The sequence below is a fragment of the Theropithecus gelada genome, chromosome 5, assembly GCF_003255815.1.
Source record: "Theropithecus gelada isolate Dixy chromosome 5, Tgel_1.0, whole genome shotgun sequence".
Lineage (NCBI taxonomy): Eukaryota > Metazoa > Chordata > Mammalia > Primates > Cercopithecidae > Theropithecus > Theropithecus gelada.
Genome location: NC_037672.1, coordinates 91421012 through 91445339, shown reverse-complemented (window position 1 = coordinate 91445339; position 24328 = coordinate 91421012). Strand labels below are relative to the sequence as shown.

The 24328-nt window shown below is 35.0% G+C and overlaps 1 protein-coding gene across 2 annotated transcripts in view; it reads right to left on the bottom strand.

Annotated features, from left to right (window-relative positions):
• The window catches only part of FRYL (FRY like transcription coactivator), a 285169-nt gene that overhangs the window by 115696 nt on the left and 145145 nt on the right, over window positions 1-24328 (bottom strand). For both annotated transcript variants that reach the window (XM_025385755.1, XM_025385754.1), the window contains 9 exons: window positions 21813-21866; window positions 19295-19434; window positions 17919-18015; window positions 9022-9101; window positions 8255-8335; window positions 5695-5863; window positions 5007-5099; window positions 2558-2656; window positions 1282-1383 (listed from right to left, as the gene is read on the bottom strand). In XM_025385755.1, the coding sequence (XP_025241540.1) occupies window positions 1282-1383; window positions 2558-2656; window positions 5007-5099; window positions 5695-5863; window positions 8255-8335; window positions 9022-9101; window positions 17919-18015; window positions 19295-19434; window positions 21813-21866 (915 nt within the window). The remainder of the gene's footprint in view (window positions 1-1281; window positions 1384-2557; window positions 2657-5006; window positions 5100-5694; window positions 5864-8254; window positions 8336-9021; window positions 9102-17918; window positions 18016-19294; window positions 19435-21812; window positions 21867-24328) is intronic.

Sequence of the window (24328 nt, the reverse complement as noted above, 5' to 3'; positions counted from 1 at the left end):
AATGATCAATTCTCTTTTAGTCCCTATATCTGTACAAATTACCAAAACTAAGAACAGAAACAAGTATAATGTAATTAATTAAATAAAATTTATTTCCTGGTTGCATGACATAAAGAGTTTAATCAATTTGATTTGGCCCTGGAAATTTTCATAAATAGTCAAAGAAGGTATATAAATTCTCATCCAAACATGAGTAATATCAATGTTTATCTAGAAGGAAAATAGACAAAAACATTTCTCAAAGTAGCATATATCCCGTATACCTAAGAAACTGAGGCAGTTTTGAAAATGATACATAAAATCATGAAAAAGACGTACAGGATAACATCCAGTGGATCATTCCTGAAGTATGAAAGAAGAGCCAGTCCTATTTCTACAATAGCACAACAAGCTGCATAGCCAGAGACAAGTCACTTACTCTATCTGCCTTGGTTCCGTTATCTTCAAAGTATAAGGTTTTCAGTCTCAAATCTAACTTAGAGGAATGCCAGGAAATGGAATGTCATGTCTGCAATATTTCTATAACTCGCAAGCAAATACTCAAATAGGCTCATCTAAGTATATATCAAAAGAATATTCAAATCAAGCATTCACACGACATGCAGCTGAAGAATATTCCCACACTTTGTCAGAATTGTGTTCCTCCCCAGAGAAGAAAAGAGGATCCTGCCAGCAGAGCATCCTGGGAAGAAAATGATCCTTCTATCTCTCACAGTTTTGTTTTCAGGACTAAGAAAGGCTGAATATGGATGTGCCAAATAATGTTAGTGACAAGTACCCTTTCATTCAAGTCAGAATCATTTCAGGAGCTTTTACATCTGTGCGGATCCAGTACCAACTTTTAGATATGGCTGGGCATATTTAAATGTGAATTTACTGATATTATCAAAGCTTTTTCTCATATTGCTCAGACTTAAACCAACATTACTGATTTTCTCAAAAGACAAAATAAGTATCTAGAAGGTTTTGTGAGATTAATACTCTATAATTCTAAAAGAATTAACAAATATTCCTAGATTTAAGATAAATATCACTAAAAAATGTACAATTTTGCATTCATTAGGACAAACTAAATTTTCAATCAAAAGTTTACTCATATCTATACACGATTCCCTACAGAAGAAATAAAGTATGTATAAGAAAAGGAATGTGGCAAAGTGTTACTATTCAAGTATACCAATAGTAACAAAAGTTTCATTATGCACTGTTTATAACCAATTTATTGCATAAACAAAATATACCAGTCAGTATTTACACATCAGAAGTGTGATTACATCTTACCTTTAAATGTGACAAACAGTTCTGTAGGAAAATATGCCAGTTATTTAAAAAAAATTGTTTCTGACTGACACATAAAAGGCAGGTAATTAGCGGATACAAAGCCTATAGGAGACAGGGAAAAGACAGAATTAACATTTTTCATCGAAAAGCACTGGACTTTTAAATTTTATATTTCATTTATTCTCATAAGCAAGGAAACAAATCTTTTAAGCAGTTTTCCAATTTGTAATAAGAAATACAATCTCATAGAATAATCCAACACAGAAAGATAAAGGGTAAATTTTCTATGAGGAAAATTCCTTGACTGAGCATACCTCTCTGAGTTAGAACATGCTATTAGTTCTCCCTCAACCCATTAGTCCCTCATCCATTTTGTGGTTATGACTAGTCCCTGGGATCAGATAACAGACAGCATTAAAGGTTTAGCTTTCTGTTTGTCAAATATGTAACTTCCCGATGGCTACATTAAGTACTCTAAGCCTCACTTTCCAAACACATAAAGTGAAGGACAATAATCACAAATATTTTACAGGGTTGTGAAGCTTAAAGTAAGACAAAAAAAGTACAAAGTACTTAGTTCAATGCCTGGCACAATCCATGTTTACTATTACTGTATCTCTAGTTTAGATGGTCAAATATTTGACCAATTCTCCAAACCTTCTCCAAGCTACATAAAAGTTATGTGAAACAGACAGGTAGAAAAAAATGCCTTTACTCTCTGAATAGAAAAGATGTAAACAGACAGAAAACAGCTGCTAAAATCACTTTATGACAGTGATCCCCTGAGGTTACAACGTATTTTTACTGTACCTTCTCTGTGTTTAGATACACAAATATTATTCTGTTACAACTGCCCACAGTAATCAGTACAGTAACATGCTGTACAGGTTTGCAGCCTGGGAGCAATAGGCTATACCATATAACCTAGGTGTGTAGTAGGCTATACAATTTAGGTTTGTGTAAGTACATTCAACGATGTTTGCACAATGAAATAGCCTAACGACACATTTCTTAGAACATATTTCTATTATTAAGCAATGCATGACTACCTAGAAGGAAGTCTGAACAACTCAACAAACGCAGAGCTAGTAAAATTAAGAACAGAACATTTAAATAGAGCAATGCAAAAAATATGTATGTAAAACTTGCCCTTGTATTGCACTTCAGGGATTTTATAATTTCAGATTTTACCATTCTCTTTAATCTCCACTGAATTCATAAATCAATTATAAAAATCCCAATTAAATATGAAAAGGTTTGAAATGTTTCTTAATACCAATGAATGCTTCTTTCTTGAGCTCAGTTCAAAAGTAGTCTGATAAAGCATCTCCACAAAATTTTTCAAACAGGGAACATTCACTTCATTTTTAACAGTCTAGTAAAAAGATAATGCAAACAAAGAAAATGATTACAGACGTTAGATTAAACTATACAAAGATTACAAGAACTTTCTGTAAGGTTTGAAATTGGTTAATAATTCACTGAGACGCTCACTGAAGTATTACAATGTGCCAAGTGACCAAATGGTAAGTACGTAAGATAAACCTGGTCCCAGCCCTGAGTGCACAAAGTGGGAATACAAGCTAAGAGGACACAGTATAACAGGTCCACTGAGGGCAAATTCTCTGCGCTCCTGGAGCACTCAAAAGGGGCCCCTATGGAAAAACTCAACAAGGAAGTAACATCTAAGCTGCATCCAACAGCTCTTACCAGAAATACTGCTAAAGCCTCCCATTTAACCTTGCTGGCCTTATCTCCCACCCTCTGCCCATGTGCATGGGGACCCAGCTTTAGGAGCTTCCTTGCTGTTCCTAAAACGCATCAAAGCATTTCTTGCCTTAGGATGTCTACGCTGGGGCCTGCTGCCCGAGAAGCTCCTCCCACAGACACAGGAAGTCTTACTGTCTCATTCCTTTAGTTTTTGCTCAATTGCTACCAACTCTTTCGAGGTGGTGTTCTTTCCTAATCATATTCTTTTTAAAATTTCAACTCCCTCACCCCTTTGGCAATCCTATGCCCCCTACCCTGTTTACATTTCTTCACATTACTCTCCACAATCTGACATACTACCTATTTTATACACTAGTTTATTTTCTATTCCTGCAATATACGGTACTAGGGAGTCTTTCCTATCATATTCATTGTTGTGTTCCCTTGTGCATAGATGAAGACCTGACAAACAGAATGCACTCAACACATAAATAAGTAAAGAAAGAGAAGCCAGCTAGAGAAAGAGGGGAGGGGGGTTACCAGAGAGGCATGAATGTTCCAGGCAGGAGCTGTATGTGCAGAGGCCTAGTATTATGGGTTGAATCATATCCCCCAAAATTCATGTTGAAGTCCTAACCCCACACACATCAGAAGGTGACTTCATTAGGAAATAGGTCACTGCAGATCACATTAATTAAGTTAGGATCGGGAAGACCCTAATCCACATAACTGGTGTCCTTTTAAAAAGGGGAAATTTGAACAGAGACATACACTCAAGGAGAATGCCATGTGACAACGAAGGCAGGGAGCAGAACCATGCTTCTACAAGCCAAGAAACACAAAAGATTTTCAGTACACACGAGAGGCTAAGCAAGGGGCATGGAGCAGGTTCTTCCTCACAGCCCTTAGAAGGAACCAACCTGCTGGCACTTTGATTTCACACGCCAGCCTCCATAAATATGAGACAATATACATTTCTGTTGTTAAGCTATCCAGTTTGTAGTACTTTATTACGGCTGCCCTAGCAGGCTAATAAACCTGGACACAAAAGCAAATATGATATAAAAGAATCAGGCAACATGAAGATAATGGACCATTGTCAAGAGCCTCTCTTCCTACAACCTGCTCCTTTTGATGAACTGCCTTAAAAACTAAAACCTAATCTCAGCCATCTGGGAGAAAAAAAAAAGGATGATCAAACAAAGGAGGAAGTGCAAATGATCATTTGGAAGGAATAAGCAGTAATTCAAACAACTTACAGGAAAAGAAATCAAAGTGCATATCTAATAAAAGACTAAAACTGACATGACTTATACATGATAGCCTGTTTTCTTTTTTATAAAATGAGCCCAATTCATATGGCTAAAAACTGGGTGGGAGGAAACGGGAGCTGTGTAACTCAAATAAACCACTTGCAAACCGTTAATTTATGAGTTTTGTGTGTCACCATATTTTAAAATCTTCAATGCAAAACAAGTTTAAAAAAAACATGTCAGTCACTGCCATTAATATTTTAAATTCTTAACTTTTAAAACAATTCTCTGTTCACCTTTTCTAAACATGCTTTAAAGGCAGGACCTGAATACTATAAACCAATTCATATAAGTCCATAGGTCACAAGTCAGTGAATTCAATGTTTAAAAATGAAAGCCGAAACAGTTCAATTTTTCAATATGTAATACATTTCTTCATTTTTTGAGATTTTAACTAGAAGAAAATCTGAACAAAACTAATGTAATTAATTTCCATTTCCAGCCAAGATGGAGTGAAGGGAGCTGGATTTCCCCTACCATCTGAAACAACCAAAAAAACAAAATACATGAAATGATATCTAAAACACTGTATGATCAACAAAAGGAAGAGACCTCTGAGCAACAGGAAGCAAATGAGATGAGTCCTCCCATGGCCATAGCTTATTGTCATGTAAGTATTTTTAGGAAAAAAAATGAAAGTATGAGGTTGATAAGGTTCTTGTATAACATACAAATTGTACGAAAATAAAAAAACATACTTACAGCAGCTACAGGGATAAGAATCTCCACAAATAAACCAGCAAGTGCATGTTTTATGTCTTTATCTTTCACTTCTAAGAAATACTGAGCACATTCCTTAAAGGGAAAGAGGGTATATACTTAGATTAACAAAAGAGGAAAGGTTAAAGAATTTGTAATATCACAATAATTTTGTGAACACTCTACCATTTTACCAAAAAACTAAGGTCAATGCATCTTCAAGTCAAAAAACAAAGTTTGCCAGGCATGATGGCTCAAACCTGTAATCCCAGCACTTTGGGAGGCTGAGGCGGGCAGATCACCTGAGGTCAGGAGTTTGAGACCAGCCTGGCCAGTGTGGTGAAATCCCGTCTCTATTTAAAAAAAAAAAAAAAAAATTAGCCGGGCCTGGTGGCAGGCGCCTGTAATCCCAACTACTTGGGAGGCTGAGGCAGGAGAATCGCTTCAATCAGGAAGGTGGAGGCTGCTGTAAGCCGAGATCATGCCACTGCACCCCAGCCTGAGTGACAGAGTGAGACTCTGTCTCAAGGAAAAACAAAAAAAATAATTTACACTTATGACAACTTAACACATGGAATAAGAGACTAAAATTGATGCCATTCATTTACGTATATTTTGTTTCTTTTAAAAAGTCATGAAGAGCAAGAACTGTAGGCTTGCTCTATTTAGTGTCATTTAGAAGGTATATCACCTGCATAAATTGAAATGATGCTTCAAAATCTTCTACAGGATACATTTTTACTCGAAAAAATTTCATTCCCATTATTAAGCTGATGACACTTTGTACCACATGTGGGCTTTGTTCCTTTTGTCGCAGTTCTTTTAATTCTGTCACAAACTTCTTCCTTACAGCCTGAAACCTTTAATATACATGGAGACATCATTTGATTTGAATTAAAAACACTAATTTCCACATGATATTTAAGGGTAAAAATCAAAAGGTATGCTACCTAAATATCATATCCTTTCTCTACCTTCATTACAATTGCCAGAAAGGCACACAGAGGAAAATAAAAATTGCTACTATAAATTTGCTGTTCATTTATTTTAAAATTAAATTAAAAGTTTCTGAAGGAGAAATAATAGGATTTCGTTATTCCTATATTAACAATATACCACCATTACCATTTAATTAATAACCATAAAAAAAAAATCAAAAAATCCACCCATAAAACATCACCATGTAAATCAGTGTCTCCAACTTTTAAGGCTCTTTTTATATAAAATCTGCAATTAGTTATATGGAGAGCATATTGAAGACTATAAAGTTTTTCACAGAGATAAGCCAATCAATCCTACAGTACTAATTATCACTTAAAATCAATACATCACTACACTGGCAAAAGGCTTTTGAAATGTGAGTATCATCCTGGATTCAAATCACAATTGTTAAAGCTAGTAAGCTTTTCTTAGCTTACATTTGAAAAGGACATCTAATAGTTTATTAATCAATAATACTTAATTATCCACCTCCCCCCTATATATTATGAAACAACTAAAGATTTTACTGATAATGTTACTTGGGGAAGCCAGTTTCTTAAAGTTAAAAAAACTTCAAAGCATGCTTTCCAATGGTCACTGACTACAGTGAGAAGAACAACAACAACAAAAAAATTAACAAAATATGGATACATGATTGAAATATAACATCTATTTTGATTTTAATCTTGGAGACTATGATACCATTTTTCATGATTGTATTCTTTAGCACTTCATTAAGAAAATTTTTATAAAATGGATATACTCTTTCCATTGAAATATTAGAATCTAAGGATTTTTTCCTTTTGTTAAACTACTTATAAAAATTATTAGTCACTACAAACCAAGAAAACACATACACCAAGATTCAAATACACCCCCAACCTTTATCTCCTTCTCTTCCCTACTCCCACTCAACCCCACCACCTGCCCCCTTAGGTGCTATCAGCCTAACTCAAAGTGGATCCTTTCACATTTTCTCCCATGCTTATTACACGCATGAGCAGAAAACACCTTAATATTGCTCTAAAGTGGCATTTCTCCTACCACTAGCCAGGTGAGGCTGAGTACCATTTCATACATTTATTTACTGGCTGTTTGGACTTACTATCCTTGCCATCTAGAGTTAACTTAGCCATGATGGAGTGTCTCCTGGATCCAACTTGCTAATATATTATTTAGAATTTCTGGTCTATATTCCTGAGATAGAAACTCAGTTTTGACAAAAATAAAAATAACATAAACAAACTGACATAAAGAGAAATACATCACTGCTCATATCTATGTTTTTGTGTCAATCTAATTACATGTGAGATATTAATATGATACTGTCGATGTCTAAATCATTTGAAATACTCAAACCATAAGATATTAAAAAATTATCATCTATCTCTAAATTATTTAAAATACTCAAACCATATTCTAAGTTCTACAGTATATTAAAAAGGGTTCCTAGTATATTAAAAAATTTAAAAATATGCTAAATAAAATATTTCACTTAATATTAAAATGCAAACTACTTAAACATTAATAATAATTTTACTTGCCTTCTTAGAATTTAGAAAGATTGTTTGTTATATGATGATTTCAGGGTCAAAGACTCTTTAAAACACATCCAAGAAAATACCATTTGATACTTTTTTCCTTATAAATTTCCCAGTAGTAACAAAGGAAATCCAAAATCTTCCATAATTGTTACAGCAACCACAAGTTGCTAATGACAAATATATTTTACTGTTTACTAAAGTGATGGCTCAGTACAACTCAGTGTGTATAACTCCTAATGAATAACACTTTTAACTGACTAATCTGGTATCTTTCATCTTTCCTTTTTGGTGTCTCTTTTACCAGTTCAAACTCTGTTTAGCATTAAAACAAATATGATTAGAAAACACTGCATTGCTATCTGAGGAATAAAAGTTCTCACCTGGAAAATAATTATTAGCTCTGTAAAGAGTCTCTAAAAAAAGCTTCTAACAGAATTGTTAAAAATAGGGAAAAAGATAGTGTCCTAACTATGGTTGGCAATTTCTGATTTGTTCGATTCAGACATTTATAGAAAACCCCAAATAAAATTAAAACAAGTGGTGAAATTGAGATATGACTATTAAAGAGTTTCTGAGAAACAGAGCAGTAAAGTAATAAAAGGTGGGGCTGACTTAGTGCTACGATGAAAATGGTGGATTTAGAACTATCAGTATCTACTGTATTCATTGGTAATGAAGCATTCTAAAATGCAAAGAAAATCTAAATGGGTGATTTATAAAACTTACTTTGATTGGGCAAGAACCCCTATCACCTCTGCATATAAATCCGCAATAATATGCACATTCCCAGTGTTGGTTCCTGAATATCTAAAATAATAAAAGAACAAACATAACATTTCATTAAATTTTTCTACAACCTCTCTTTCCTAATACATTTGAAAATTCATATCAGAGTGTTGCATAATTTTCTCTGAATATTCATTTATATGATAAAAGCAATACTAGTTGTATTCTACCTTCAATTTTACTTTACTATGATATTTAACCTTCTGGTTCTTACATATCCAATCTATAGTACTAAGAAATATTTTTACAAAATCTTTCTAATCAGCATTTTTTGTGGATTTAAAAGAGATGGGGGCTGGATGCAGTGGCTCACACCTATAATCCCAGCACTTTGGGAGGCCAAGCTGGGTGGATCGCTTGGAGACCAGGAGTTCAAGTCCAGTCTGGGCAACATGGCAAAACTCTGTTTCTACAAAAAATACAAAAATTAGCTGAGTGTGGTGGCATGCACCTGTAGTCCCAGTTACTCAGGAGGCTGAGTTGGGAGGATCACTTGAGCCCAGGAGGTCAAGGCTGTAGTGAGCCATGATTTCATCTCTGCACTCCAGGCTGGATGAAAGTGAGACCTTGTCTCAAGAAAGAAGAAAAAAAAAAAGGAAGATAATAATTGCCTTGAACTCTCAAAACAAATCATCAATAAGAATTCAAACAGCTCAGACCTGGATTGCAAAAAAAAGGCAACAATCCCAAGTTAGTATTTTACTTACCCTTCCTTATGTTTAAAGTGCTTAAAAGCTAAGTTTAGAACTTCATGAACTAAGGGATCGGGTACAGGATGAACAGGAATCTAGAATTTAAAAACATTATCAAGTAAGTAAGAGTTAAATAAGTTATTGGTTTTTCATGAGTATTCTCATCAATTCAACTAATTAAATCAATAATCAATCTTACTTTTCATGGGATTATTACTAATCTGTCAATCTTTCTTCTGAGAATCTCATTTTCTCTAAGAATTTGGTTACTCATCAAATTTCACAAGTTCTAAATTTAAGAATACTAGCTTTATAATCACAAATCACTAAACTATGGACTATGCAGTGGGAAAAGCAATAGTTGTTACTGCTTAATAGTTACTGCCAGAAAGCTAAAGAGACACGTACACCTCCCTGTAACACAAAAAAGCACCTTTGTAATGAGTCAGCCCTACATTTCATATAGCCCAATTTTGAACTATCATGAAAATGGCCACAAGGGACACTATCTTTTCTAACAATCTTAAACTATTTATAGACTTATTATTAAAAACCTGACATTTAAATATTCTCATTTCAACTCAAAAAAAGTATATGCTAGTTCCTATTATGTAAAACAAATTTTAAAAATTTAAACCAGTAATAAAAGCCCTACTCCTCCAACACACATAATCACTATTAACAACTTCATGTACATCCTTCCAGACTTTTTCCTACACATCCTCACACACAGGCATGCGTGCATTCCTTAGTTTTACTTAACCGAATAATGTATCTTTCCATGTCAGTATTTAGAGCTCCTCCTTATACTTTCTAACAACCACATAATATTCAATATGTATATATCACAATTTGAGGAGCCCCCTATTAATGAACATTTCAATCCAGATTTTCAATATTCAAGTAGTACTACAATAAACATCTTGTGCATTTAACATTATATACTTGTAGAGTTCCATGGGAAAGACTCCGAAAGAAGGAACTGCTGGGTTAAAGAGTTTACAAGTCATTGCTAACACATATTCTAGTTCTACACAGTTCTACATATCCTTCAGTATACATGGTGCACTGGTTCCAGGACCCCCGTGATAGCAAAATCTGCAGATGTTCAAGTTCCTGATATAAAATGGTGTAGTATTTGCATATAACCCTACGTACATCCTCCCATACACTTTAAATTATCTCTATCTAGATTACTTACAGTATGTAACCCAATGTAAATGTTACATAAATAGTTGTTATACTGTATTTTCCATTATTTATTATTGTATTATTATTTTTATTTATATATATTGTTTTAATTTTTACTTTTTGTGGGTATCTACCAGGTGTATATATTTATGGGGCATTTTTATATTTTTGATCCAAGGTTGGCTGAATCCATGGATGTGGAACTTACAGAGATATGAAGGCCCTGACTATGTGAGTCTATTTTTGAGCTCTCCATTATGTTCTATCAATCAATTTGTATGTGTCTATACCAAAACCACACCATCTTATTAATTACTAGAGTTTAATAATAAGTTCTCATATCTAGTAGTGCAGGTCCTCTCCTTACTTTTCTTCAGAGATGGCTTGGCTATTCTTGGCCATTATTCTTCCATATTCCATTTACAGTCACCTTTTCAAGTTCCATAAAAACTGTTAGGATTTTTATTAGAGCTGCAATGCATCTATAGAACAATATGAAGTAACTATATTTGTATATATTTACGTGAAATAACTTTTAGTATATTTTCTAATTTTCTGGTTTTGTGCTTTGACAGAGGTGCTTGATTTCACTAATCGTAAGGAGAATGAAAATCTGCAAGACATCATTTTATACCTATTTGATGGGAAAAAAATTAAGTCTGAAAATACCAAATAGTAGAGATAACGTAAAAAAAGTGAGGTTTTGTATATATTGTTGCAAAGGAGCATGCAATCTAGTGAAGGAGATCAGGTATGTCACCCTACAATATATAATTTGGCATGCAGATTATTTTAAGCTAAAGGCAATTGAGAAAGAGCAGATCAGGAAAAGTTTCCTCTACAATCCTTACTAAATAACTATTACATTTCACTAGTTTTCTGCATATATTTACCTTCCCACAATTTTACTGTTTCTAGAAGCCCAAACCTTTTTCCTTTGTCTTATCACTACTCTACAACTTTACAACTTATCACTCTTTGTTAAAATGGTATATATTCCAGTCTGTACCTGGATCTTTGAAAAAAAAAAGTGTATTAATTTTTGGATCTTCACATATTTACTACGAGGCATCCATGTGCATTCGTAATAAACCTTTTGACCCTGGTAATCCTTCTCTTGTCAGTTTAGTTTGTAGGGCCCCAGGCACTAAATCCAAGAAGGTAGAGCAAAAAGTTTTTTCTTCCCCTATACAGTAGTTCTTCTGTATCTACAGTTTTGCTTTCTGTGGCTTACCCAAGGTCAACCATGGTTTGAAAATACTGTGTGTGCATGTGTGTGCGTGTGTGTGTGTATGTGTCACCACATGCATACACTTTTATTATAGTATATTGTTATAACTGTTCTATTTTATTATTAGTTATTGTTGTAAATCTTCTACTGTGCCTGGTTTATGATTTCAACTTTATTGTGAGTATGTATGTACACAAAGAAACATAATACAGGCTTAATATCCCCTATCTGAAATGCTTGGGACCAGAAGGGTTTTGGATTTCTGATTTTCTTAAATTTTGGAATATTTACATATACATAATGAGCTATCTTGGGGATAAGACCCAAATCTAATCACAAAATATGTTTGTTTCATATACAACTTATATACATAGCTTGAAGGTTATTTTATAAAATATGTTAAATAATTTTGTTCATGAAACCAAGTTTTGACTGTGTTTGACTGCAACCCATCACATGAGGTGAGGTGTATAATTTTCCACTTGCAGTGTCATATTGGTGCTCAAAAAGTTTTGGATTTTGGGACATTTCAGATTAGGGATGCTCAACCTGTATATACAGGGTTTGATATTATCCATAATTTCAGGCACCAACTAGGAGTGCTGGAACATATTCCCTGAGAATAAAGGGAGACTACTATATTTGCTCCAGTTATGACTGAAGTTTAACAATGACGGCCAAAGACAACACTCAGCCATGCTATGTGTTCTTTATTGCCACCCTACTACCACCATCTACACTTTCTGTGTTTATAACACTTGTAGCAGTCTTACAAGATACAGGTATACCTCCTATTTAACAGATGAGGGAAATGAAGTTAAGAGGTTGCTGTGTACTTCTCTAGAATATACTATGTCCCTAGATCCTGATATATGAAAATACATTTGAGGCTGGGCACAGTGGCTCACACCTGTAATCCCAGCATTCTGGGAGGTCGAGGTGGGTGGATCACCTGAGGTCAGGAGTTCGAGACCAGCCTGGCCAACATGGCGAAACCTCGTCTCTACTAAAAAATATAAAAATTAGCCGCGTATGGTAGCACGTGCCTGTAATCACAGCTACTCAGAAGGCTGAGGCAGGAGAATCGTTTAAACCCAAGAGGTGGAGGTTGCAATGAGCCGAGACTGCACCACTGTACTCCTGCATGGGCGACAGAGAGTGACTCCATCAAAAAAAAAAAAGAAAAAAAAAAGGCATTTGAATAAATAAAACAAATGAGCAAGAAAACTTTGGTCTTATCATATTACTGCCAGGAAAGAAAGAGAAACACAGAGAAGTAAAAGAAGAAATACATCTCATCTTTAATTTTAATTAAAAATACATAAGTTCTGCTGAGACAGAGTTCGAGGTGTGATAAAAAATACATAAGTTCTAAAAATTTTCCTTTAAGAATGAACATTATGGCCGGGCGCGGTGGCTCAAGCCTGTAATCCCAGCACTTTGGGAGGCCGAGACGGGCGGATCACGAGGTCACAAGATCGAGACCATCCTGGCTAACACGGTGAAACCCCGTCTCTACTAAAAAATACAAAAAACTAGCCGGGCGAGGTGGCGGGCGCCTGTAGTCCCAGCTACTCGGGAGGCTGAGGCAGGAGAATGGCGTGAACCGGGAGGCGGAGCTTGCAGTGAGCTGAGATCCGGCCACTGCACTCCAGCCTGGGCGACAGAGCGAGACTCCGTCTCAAAAAAAAAAAAAAAAAAAAAAAAAAGAATGAACATTATCAGAACACAGACATCCTGAAAGTCCCTATTTCTTCTCTTATTTTCAGTGTTACAAAAAAAAAAAAAAAAAATTCTCAAACTGAATCTCCTAAGAAGAGAAAAGAATCTCATTTCAGCTCACAAAGAAAAAGTTCTACTTTCACGGAGTAGTATCTCCATCTTGAGTATCAAGAATTTCTAAGATCTTGTCACTGGTGTGATTTTAGACGCAGCTCTAATTCAACTTCAACATGCAAGAAAATCTAGTAGAAACTATAGTAACAGGCTGGGTGCGATGGCTCATGCCTGTAATCCCAGCACTTTGAGAGGCGGAGGCAGGCGGATCACCTGAGTTCAGGAGTTCGAGACCAGCCTGACCAATATGGTGAAACCCTATCTCTTCTAAAAATACAAAAATTAGCCAGGTGTAGTGGCGCGCACCCGTAATCTCAGCTACTCGGGAGGTTGAGGCAAGAGAACTGCTTGAATCAGGGAAGCGGAGGTTGCAGTGAGCCAAGATCACACCATTGCACTCCAGTCTGGGCGACAGAGTGAGACTCCATCTCAAAAAAGAAACAAAGAAAGAAAGAAACTATAATAACAAATATTCAGGTTTATTCTAAGGCTATTTCCACTACCACTGCCAAAAATTTAATGCTTTTATCATATTATGAAAGTAAAGAACAAAAAAAAAGAGCTTAAGATAGTGGGAAGTTAGACTAGTCCATTCATTAGCTAAATGACCAATTCTCAGCACCAAGGAGTGTAAACAACATCACACATTAGCAGAATGACAAATCCCCTCCCATGTGTACCTTTGGGACCGCTCATCAATATCTAAAATGCTATTAAGTCTGAAAATGCAAACAATCTACTCTGTAGACATAAAAGATATCACCACCTTCTGACACTTCAAAATAGTATGAATAAAACCAAGAGCTTGAAAGGGATCACAAGCTAGGTTTCTCAACTTCTTGTTTGTTTGAAAGAATGAACATATGACTAAAATTCAATATTAAAAAGAGTATTGCTTCAAACTTTATAAATGTGATACTGCTGTTTAAACATGCTTTTATCATGGATGTAAGTCCTTTGGTACTGACATACTACTTTTAGTTCTAACATACTACTTTTAGTTAGGCACTACCCCAAATTTATTCTAATGACTTTTTTAGAAAAGTAAAATTAGTCCTCTATTATCTGGAATTAATTCTGTTTCCAAGGTGAATTCCACTACTTAATTTCATGATATTTACATTAGCTCTTTGTCTAACTTGTTACAATAAAAACTTTCATTCAATTTTATAAAATACTGGCCATTTCCACTATTCACAATAGCAAAGACTTGGAACCAATCCAAATGTCCATCAATGATAAACTGGAGAAAGAAAATGTGGCACATACACACCATGGAATACTCTGCAGCCGTAAAAAAAGGATGAGTTCATGTCCTTTGCACGGACATGGATAAAGCTGGAAAACATAATTCTCAGCAAACTAACACAAGAACAGAAAACCAAACACTGCATGTTCTCACTCATAAATGGGAGTTGAACAATGAGAACACATGGACACAGGGAGCAGAACATCACACACTGGGGCCTGTTGGGGGGTCGGGGGCTAGGGGAGGGGCAGTATTAGGAGAAATACCTAATGTAGATGACGGGTTGATGGGTGCAGCAAACCAACACGGCATGTGTATACCTATGTAACAAACCTGCATGTTCTGCACGTGTACCCCAGAAATATTATTATTTTATTATAAATATAATAATATATTTAATAATATATTATTAAAGTATAATAATAATTTAAAATACTGACCATTTCAACCTAATGTATCACATATTTTACCAATGAGAATTAAGTTTATTTTTATCATTAAAGAGAGAAAATTTGGAGTAAAATAAATGAATTTGCTTTATAATCTTCAGAAAATCACTACAATTAAGAACATTTCTTCACCCGTAAAATGAAAATAACAGATAATATGTATTGAGGACTTTTCATGCATCAGACATTATTGTATTTAATTCTTATGATTCTACAAAAATGATATTATACATTTTTATAGAGGAAGGGAGAGTCAGGGATAGTAACTTGCCCCAAGTTACAAAGCAAGCAAGAGAGCTGGCATATTAATAGTACTTGCCATGGCCATCTCCCAGGGTTTATTACAATGATGAGTTGGCACAAAGGATATAGAGTCCTTCATACATTTTGAAGAGATCCAAATGTGTGATTATTAGAGACAAAACAAATTATTCAAGAAACAAATAATTTCTAGTACATGAGGTCAAGGTCTAACCTATAAGGAATATTTACTCCTCAAGACTGAAACAACCATGTTATCAACAGTTCAATCCTCTGGAGACTGTGCGCCTCATCACAATAATCCTGAACCACATTTTAATATAGGTGTATTATATGTGGCAAAAGTTAAAGTCCTATTAAATTCTAGATATATTACATTGTTTACTCTCCGGATCTATTAAACCTCACGTTATTCTGACAGAAGAAAATTGGGTTAGTCAGCGGTGATGTTTCAGAAAGCTCTATTGATTTTTACGTCATTTTCTCTAGTTTTATTAGAGAAGCTACAAAGACTTGCCTTTTACCAGGGGGAATAATCCCTATATTGGATTTCAGATGAATAAAGTGTATCTATGTTCTTGGTGAGATACATATAAATATATATATTTTTTTGATGAGTGCATTTAAATTAGCGTATGGGGATAATAGTAACAGAGGGGAAGGAGTAAGTACAAAGGATGCTATAGGTTGGAATAATATGGTGACAGATCCAAAGACAAAGTTAGCTATCAAGGCCACTGTATTTCTTTTTCACTTTGAGTCCATGTCAACCATGGGTCAGAAATGATTTTGTGCAGTGCAGTGAATGTGAACAATGTGTCCACCAAAGAAAAAAAAAAAATTTTTTTTTTTTTTTTTTAAGAGACAGGGTCTTGCACTATTGCCCAGGCTGGAGTACAGTGGTGCAATCATACGTCACCATAACCTCAAATCCCTAGGCTGAGGTGATCCTCCTGCCTCAGCCTCCAGAGTAGCTATGCCTATAGGCGCTTACCACCACACTCGGATAATTTTTTTTTTAAATATTTTGTAGAGGTGGGGTCCCGCTACTAAAAAAAGTGTTATGTTTATAGATTTTTTTTCCCCACATGAAGACTTATCTGGACTGTGTTAAAAGAGGAGGAGGAGGGCTACAAAGGCAACAAGGAGGGGAAGAGGATAGGAAGGATGAGGGGGAAGAGACAGGAAAAATGCCTCCACAGGGTTGCCTGTGAATTGAAGTTCCGAAGCCAGTGCAATTGGGCAACTTTAGGATGAGGAGTGAGACTGACATCTAAGAAAAGGATGCCATGGGAAATGAACGAAGGAGGAAAGCACAATGGGGCCATGTCACTGGGGTTCCTGAATGCCAGTGTAGGGAGTCTGCCATTTCTCTGGCTGGAGGAAGAAACTCTATACTGTTCAAGCAAAAAAGTACAAATACTGGTTACCAATCCACTTAAATGACCTACTAATTAGCACACAAGATACACCAGGGATAAGTCGCAATGAGCAGTAGTCAGAGTCCATTGCTGGGCTGTGGCCATTTCCAGTCCTTAGCTCTTCCTACCCTAGTTACTGCTGCCTTAAAGTCTTAGTAACTCAGTTAAACCAAGAGATCACAGATGTCAAATTTGGCTTGTTAGCACAACTCCCAGAGGAGATTTCTTTCCTATCTCTACCAAAAAATTTTTATGAAATGCATACATTTAAGTGATTTAACCTTTAATTAACTCATTTGTCTATTTTACATATTTAAAATGTTTATTTGCAGATTTCAGAGTACCAAATAACTGTCTTTTCATATTCCTTATAAAAACACAAGCTAAATAAAACTGATTATACAATTCATATATTTTTATACTATGAGAAAAATAGACTGTCAATTAATTTTATATCTTACATTTGCTGTTTGTCACATATTGCTATGATTCTGACCTTTAGGCTTCCTAACTTGTTTTAAAATAATACAGTGTTCATGCCTGGAAATATATGGATCATCCTTGAATGATATAATTTCAAAGACCATGATCTTTTAAAAAAAAAAAAAGCTTTCAAATTCAGCACAGGCATTTATACTGATCTAGAGTAGTAAAACTACTAAGACCATATCTGACATTATATTCTATATTCATATCTTTACTGTGTATCTATCCCATTCAAGTGTAAGCTCATGAGTTTAGTGCCTAAAGCAGTTCCAGCACACAGTAGGCATTCTAATATTCATTGAATGAGTAAACATTCATAACTTATTATCTGAGGTATTCTCACTTGACTGAAAACCCTTTGCACATGACAATTCAGTACCCTTATCAAATCACCCCATTCCTCTATTAAAAGTGCACAATTATTACATGTTGGAATGCAGCCTTGGGGGCTTATAGGAGAAATAAAGTGGAATAATGGATTGAAGTAGCTGAATGGCAGGCAAATACATTTACAGCTAAAAGCCAGTATTAACACAGTTTCCATTTAGCTCCATTTTGCTAACAAGATTTTTTATCTTAGATAGCATATAACAGTGAAAAAAAGAGAGGATGACAGCTAGGTACAGGGCAGGAAAGCCCCAGGCAACTGAAAGAAGTATAATTAAATTACAGGAATTTAGTTTATGTGGACTAAAATTCTAGACACAGCATCTTAAAGTAACTGAAACATGAAGGCACAGTAAGCAAAGAATAAGGAATACAGACTTAGCAGAAATAAAAGAGCTTACCTGCTTTAGAACTTCAACTAAAACTAAACAAAAAATGAAGTCTACTGCTAAGTCCCTCCTTTCAAGAAGATAATCTCTTTCACGTTGCTGTTCATCCCTGAAACAAGAACCCAAAATTAGTACTGCATTAAGATTATAACTTTAAAAATACCTATTAGTTAATAGCTCATGTTGCTTACTGTTTTCCTACTATGTAAAATGTGCTACAGCAATTGTTAATATGAAGCTTTTTGTTTTTTATTTTTGTCTTTTTGGTTTGAGACAGGGGTCTCTTTCTGTCACCCAGGCTGGAGTGCAATGCTGCAAACATGGCCCACCGCAGCTTCAACTTCCTGAGTTCATGTGATACTCCCACCTCAAGTAGCTAGACTACAGGCAAATGCCACCATGCCCAGCTAATTTTATTTATTTTTTTTAGAGAAGGGATCTCCCTATATTGTCCAGACTGGTTTCAAATTCCTAGGCTCAAGCGATCCTCCTGCCTGAGCCTCCCAAAGCAAATTACAAGCATGAGTCACAATACCCGGCCTAAAGCTTTTTAATAATCCAACATATGCATTAACATGTTTTTATGTTCTTTCCCTTTTTATATACTGGGTGTTTATTCAAAGTTCACTATTGTATCTGTTAGCATTTAAACCTAACCTAAAAGAATTAGTAAGAAGAAGAAAAGTATTTTAAATTTCATTTAGAAAACCTAGCATTGTTCCATATTTGATTACTAATTTTTTTTTGTTAAGAACTGAAACAAAAGTATTAACTTTTCAACATGAAAATACAGTACAAGGTATCCTTCTCACAAATTTAAGTTGAAAAATCACAAGTGGCATCTACTGAAGTCCAACACTAAACCATGGACAATCACCTGAACACAGGTGGCTCTTACATGCATGACAAGATTATCCTGGGAAATTTGAAGTAGGAGAAAACAAGTTCTAGGAATTGAGCTCCAAGAAGAGTATCATAGTACTATTATAACACAGGGTTTTGGCAGTCTTCCTGTATTATAATAATTGCCTCCCTTCATAAACCATATGAACAGGAACTTCTTTGAATATTTTCTTAACTTTATGACTATTAAAAGCTCCTCACTGAACTGCTGAAATGGCACTCCTAAATAGGTTTTTGTATTACTAATTTTTGCATGATACCCAGTATGAGTACTGTATGGCTACACCTAGTTTAACTGGTACCTTCTCTTGATTTATAGTTTATGTGTGAACTATCCTTCTCCCTTACTACCATCTTTGTAACAAAAGGAATCAACGCATTTGGCTTAGCAATCAAACAATAACAACCTTCAGTTGATAACAATATCACCCCTTCATTGGAAGTGTGTTAATTTCAGGCAAAACAGTGTAAAATAAACCACTTACCCCTTAGACTTTGTGCTAGACCGAGGCCTATATTCATAAGATTCATCTTCCGTTCCATTTTGGCGTCTGTACCAGTCAAACAAGGTGCGAAGTAAGGAAGGGAGACAGTGCTCTGCTACTGAGCTCATAGAGCTTATCAACTGAAAACACAAGATATTACCAGAAAATAAAGTGTAACACTGAATGTACTACACTCTTAGTTCTATTAGCTGTCATTTAGAAATGAAAAAACACAGTAACTCAATGCAATAAATGTGCTTTAAAATTAAAACAACAGTCAAGGGTTTAGCCAAGTAATAAAGTTGGCTAAGTTTCACCCACTATTAAATTTTATCCAAATCCACACGGTTTAGCTCAATGGCTTTCAACCTTTTCCCTGCCTCCATATGCCACTCACATGTGTGAAAACATGCCCATTAGTAACATCCCTGATTAAATACACAGATATCTTAGGGGGAAGCATTACAAATAACATGTACTTCCTGCCCCGGCAACTCCTATGTGTTCATGTGAACAAATGATTCTAAAATGTTGGTACTACATCCACTACATGGATGAAAAGACACAAACAAAGACTACATTATATAAGAACTGTGGGGAAAGCTCCAATTTACTATGCTATGACAAAGAGGAGAATTATAATTACTCTGCTACCTGCAAATTAGCATGTTAGAAACATGTAAACAAGTGTGTAAGGCTTAGACTACATAAAAGTACAACATAAATGGTAAGTGTACTGTGATGAACAAATGTTACTAAATTTGGGGCATCCTTGAAACAGTCTGAATTCTAGGTGAACATCACAGATTCGTTTCATGAATGAATCCAACTTGTCTGGACAGGCTACCATCAGCAGTCCCTAAGGTCACTCTTCATCTTGAGGATCCCAAGAAAATTTTTCTCTCTTCACAAAAATTTCTGCATGTAATTCAATCCATTTCTCATAAAATTAATATTCTGAAATCAGTATACAATTAAATATGCTTCATTCTGTTAACTTATTTTAAAAAGTATGGGTTGTAGGATATTCAAGGTCTCTTTTAGTTCCATGACTAGAGCAGGAGTTAGTTAATGAAGAAGATAAATTGATACCTCTGTAAATTGAACATTTAATTTTCCTGTTATTTCATATTCTGCATAAAACTTCATCCAGAAAAAAAACAGAAAAGAATGAAACAGTTTATCTGATTCTGCTGGCTGTTCTTATTTTCAGTACTTATACTCTCCTTTAATCATCCTTTTATTGTAAATTATCATAATTTGACAGGTAAATAGTTTCTAATTAGAAAACTAAGGTAAAAACAAGGCTCTAATTTTATTTAACCATACTTTCAAAAAAATCTATTATTTTATTAACAATGAACACTATCACTCAGAGGAAATCCCTTGTAATATCTAAAGAAGGAACAATAAAACCCATCAACTATCGTAAACATACACAAAACAGTTTATACCACACAGAACTTTTTACTGTGAGCACCCTTCCAAAAAAAATCAAGCTATGAGGCACAATCATTTATAGTTTATTAATCATTTACAATAAAAATGAAAATTGTACTTAAAATGTTGTTTAATCAGATTTCAAATCCTGATTATGGATTGATTAGTACATGGATTCAAGATGTGAGTAATCTAAATAACTTTTGTAGTGGCATGAGACTTGAAAAGCACTGTATAAGGTGATCTTATTATAGTCTTATTGTAACAGAGGTCTTACTGCCCTATTTATGGTTTCTTCTTAGACCAGTGGCTATTTACTAAGTGTATATATCAGAATCACTAAGGAAGCTGTTATACATACAGGGGACTACAGCACCACCCTCAGTGATTCTGCTTCAGCAGAACTGGAGTGGGATCCTGGAACACAGTATTTTGGTAAGTCTCCACCAAGTAATTCTAACCACTCTTCTTTATTTAGTCAATTAGCCTAATATGAACATTAAACTCTATTTCTGAGATATAAAATTTTGGGTCAGTGTCCCAGGAATACTATACAGTAAAGAAAGCTAATTTAAGTTACTGGTTTTTAAAAACAACAACCATATATTAAAATACTTATAACAAAACTGATCCAACATTTAATCCAAGCAAGAGGAAGAATTAACATTAGAAGATCAGCACAAGAGTTGTTAGACACTGGCATTCTACATGCAGATTGAGAGTCAAAACAGACAAATAAATAAATGTTAAAAGGTAAAATATTATTATGTAAAAAGTGTGGCAATTGATGTAGAAGGAAAGACTGAGGGATGTAACTGAAAACGAAAAATATGAAAGGGCACATTAAAGAGATTAATGATGCAAAGTTGTAAAAAGCTAAATGAAGTGAAACTAATCACAGTTCATTTTACTACTTATTTTTAAAAACTATCAATTCTAGAATGAATTAAGCATACAAGGATATATAGCATCACGAAACAAAATTAAGGAATTCCTTAATATTGAATATATTTGGGTCAGACTATTAGGATGAACACTATTTCCAGGGGGAAAAAAAATTCTCCCAAAATTGGCATACCTGATCAAACTGAAGATCTTCACCCCTCTGAAGAGATCTGGACAATAGCTTCTCCTACAATTAAAAAAAAAAAAATTAAAAATTAAAATAAAGCACAAATATAAAATATTAGAAATCTTCTATATAATAAACAGTTTCGATTTGTGAGTTTGGTTTTGCCTTTGTTTTCACTCTTGTTATTAAATTGTTTTAAAGAAAGATAAGCCTCCTCTTTGCCCAAGGTCACATGGCTAATTTAAGTGTAGCTCCAGAGGCAAGGCTCTCACTGTGATACTCTCCATACCAAAGAAAGTGGTTGTGCTCATGATCTCCTTTTGTAACAAGTTTAAGTTTGAAAGTTCTTAGACTACAAACTTAAAGTTCAACATAGGTTTTGTTTAGATTCAAGTTCAAAAGTCAACAGGATGTGTTCTTTCTTTCATTCATTCAAGAGTTTACAGAAAAGCAGTCTAGTACAAAGGTTATCACTAGCCAGAGGGCCTTGGTGTGACCTTTGGCTTGACAATCACCAAGTGAATGACCATAGGCTGATGCCTTATGGTCTCTGTGCTTCAGTCTTCTTATCTGAAAAAACAAGGTGGTTGTCAAATACTGGAATCAGCAATATGCCCGTTCTGTTTAAAAGCTTATAGCTTTTAAATATCTGTTCAATACTTAACCTCACTCATTAGAGAAATATAAGTTTAAAAAAAACAAAGAAATACTTTGGGTATAATATATTGTATATACACATTCGCTAACATTGGCTAGTAATATAAAATACCTCTTATATGTGTATGTAAAAATATATTTTGTGTGTATATATAAAAGAATCACGTCTTTACCAGTGGAGAGAGAAACTTGATAGTTAGAAAAAGAGATAAAAGTTGGGGCCTGAGGATGGAAAGTTGTTACTGCACAAACTTACAGAAGCCAAGAAGAAAGAGTATTTCATTAAAAATAAATAGTATATTGCCAGTACAATACTTTCATGAGGTAACCTTCCAGTATGACTGCTTCCTATTAATTTAACTGACACCAGGAGAAGTTTCTGATTTAGTGGCATATCTTGCTTCAGCACAGAACAATCTCTCCTATCACATACCAGAATTTTTTTTAACTTTGCATCTGTTGATTTTTTTACTGAACAAACAAATATTAAGTTCCTTCTATGGGCAAGTAACATCTACAAAACACAGAAGACTTGGTGGGACTCACTGTGGAAAGCAAGACCCTCTATCCTTCAACCACTGAGTCTAGGGGGCATAACAGATACTAAAGTCTCTCTACCCTCTCTCATCTGCATATGTACTCATTCTTGCTTGTATGAGGAAATGCCCAAAAGGGGTTAGTCTACATCACTGTCTAAAATTAGTATAGAAAAATCACCATTGGTACATAAAGAGGCTTCCACCCAGTAGAAAACAGGAGACTGAAGAAATGGACTATGATGCTATCTTGCAATGGGTTGAGAGAAAGTGGGAGTAAAGAAAATCTTGGACTAATAAAAGTTAAGATGGATACTGGATACTGTAATGCTAATTTTACATATCAACTTGACCGGGCCATGGGGTTCCCAGATATTTGATTAAACATTATTCTGGATGTGTTTGTGAGAGTATCTGTGGATGAGATTAAAATGCGAATCAGGAGACTGAGTAAAGCAGATTGCCTTCCCCTATGTGGGTAGGTTTCATCCAGTCAGCTGAAGGCCTGAACAGAACAAAAGGGGTGACCTTCCCATGAGTAAGAGGGAATTCCTCCTGCATGACTGACTTGAGCTAGGACATCCGTCTTTCTCTGCCTACAGACTCAAAGTGAAACGTCAGTTCTTCTTGGGTTTTGAGTGTGCTGGCTTTCAGACAGAAGTTATATCATGGGCTCTCCTGGTTCTCAAGCCTTCAAATTCAGACTGGAACTCCACCATTGTTTCTCTTGGGTCCCCTGCTTGTTGACTGCAGATTTTGGGACTTCTGAGCCTCTGAAATCATATGAGCCAATTCCTTGTAATCTATAATAAATCAATCTCTCTTTCTACATACATACAAACACACACCCTATTGGTTCCACTTCTCTGGAGAACCCTAAACAATACAAACATAATTTCTAATTTAATCTCCTCTTTGACTCAAGAAAAGAACATGTCCCAGGGAAAAAATGTACACACATTTGCAAAAAAGTGTATAGAAGGACATTCACTATCAATGGAAAAAATGAGAAGCAACGTCAATGTACAACAATAAAACTTTGGGTCAATAAGTCATGGCATATTCTTAAGCAGTTGGCCTTCCATATCCTTGAGTTATGCATCCATGGATTCAACCAACCTTGGATTAAAAGCAGTAAAAAATAAAATAAAATTGCATCTGTACTGAACATGTACAGACTTGTGTCATTATTCCCTAAACAATATGGTATAACAACTATTTCTATAGCATTTACATTGCATGATATCTTATAAGCAATCCAGAGATGATTTAAAGTATATGGGAGGATGTGCATAGGTTATATGCAAATATCATGCCATGTTATATAAG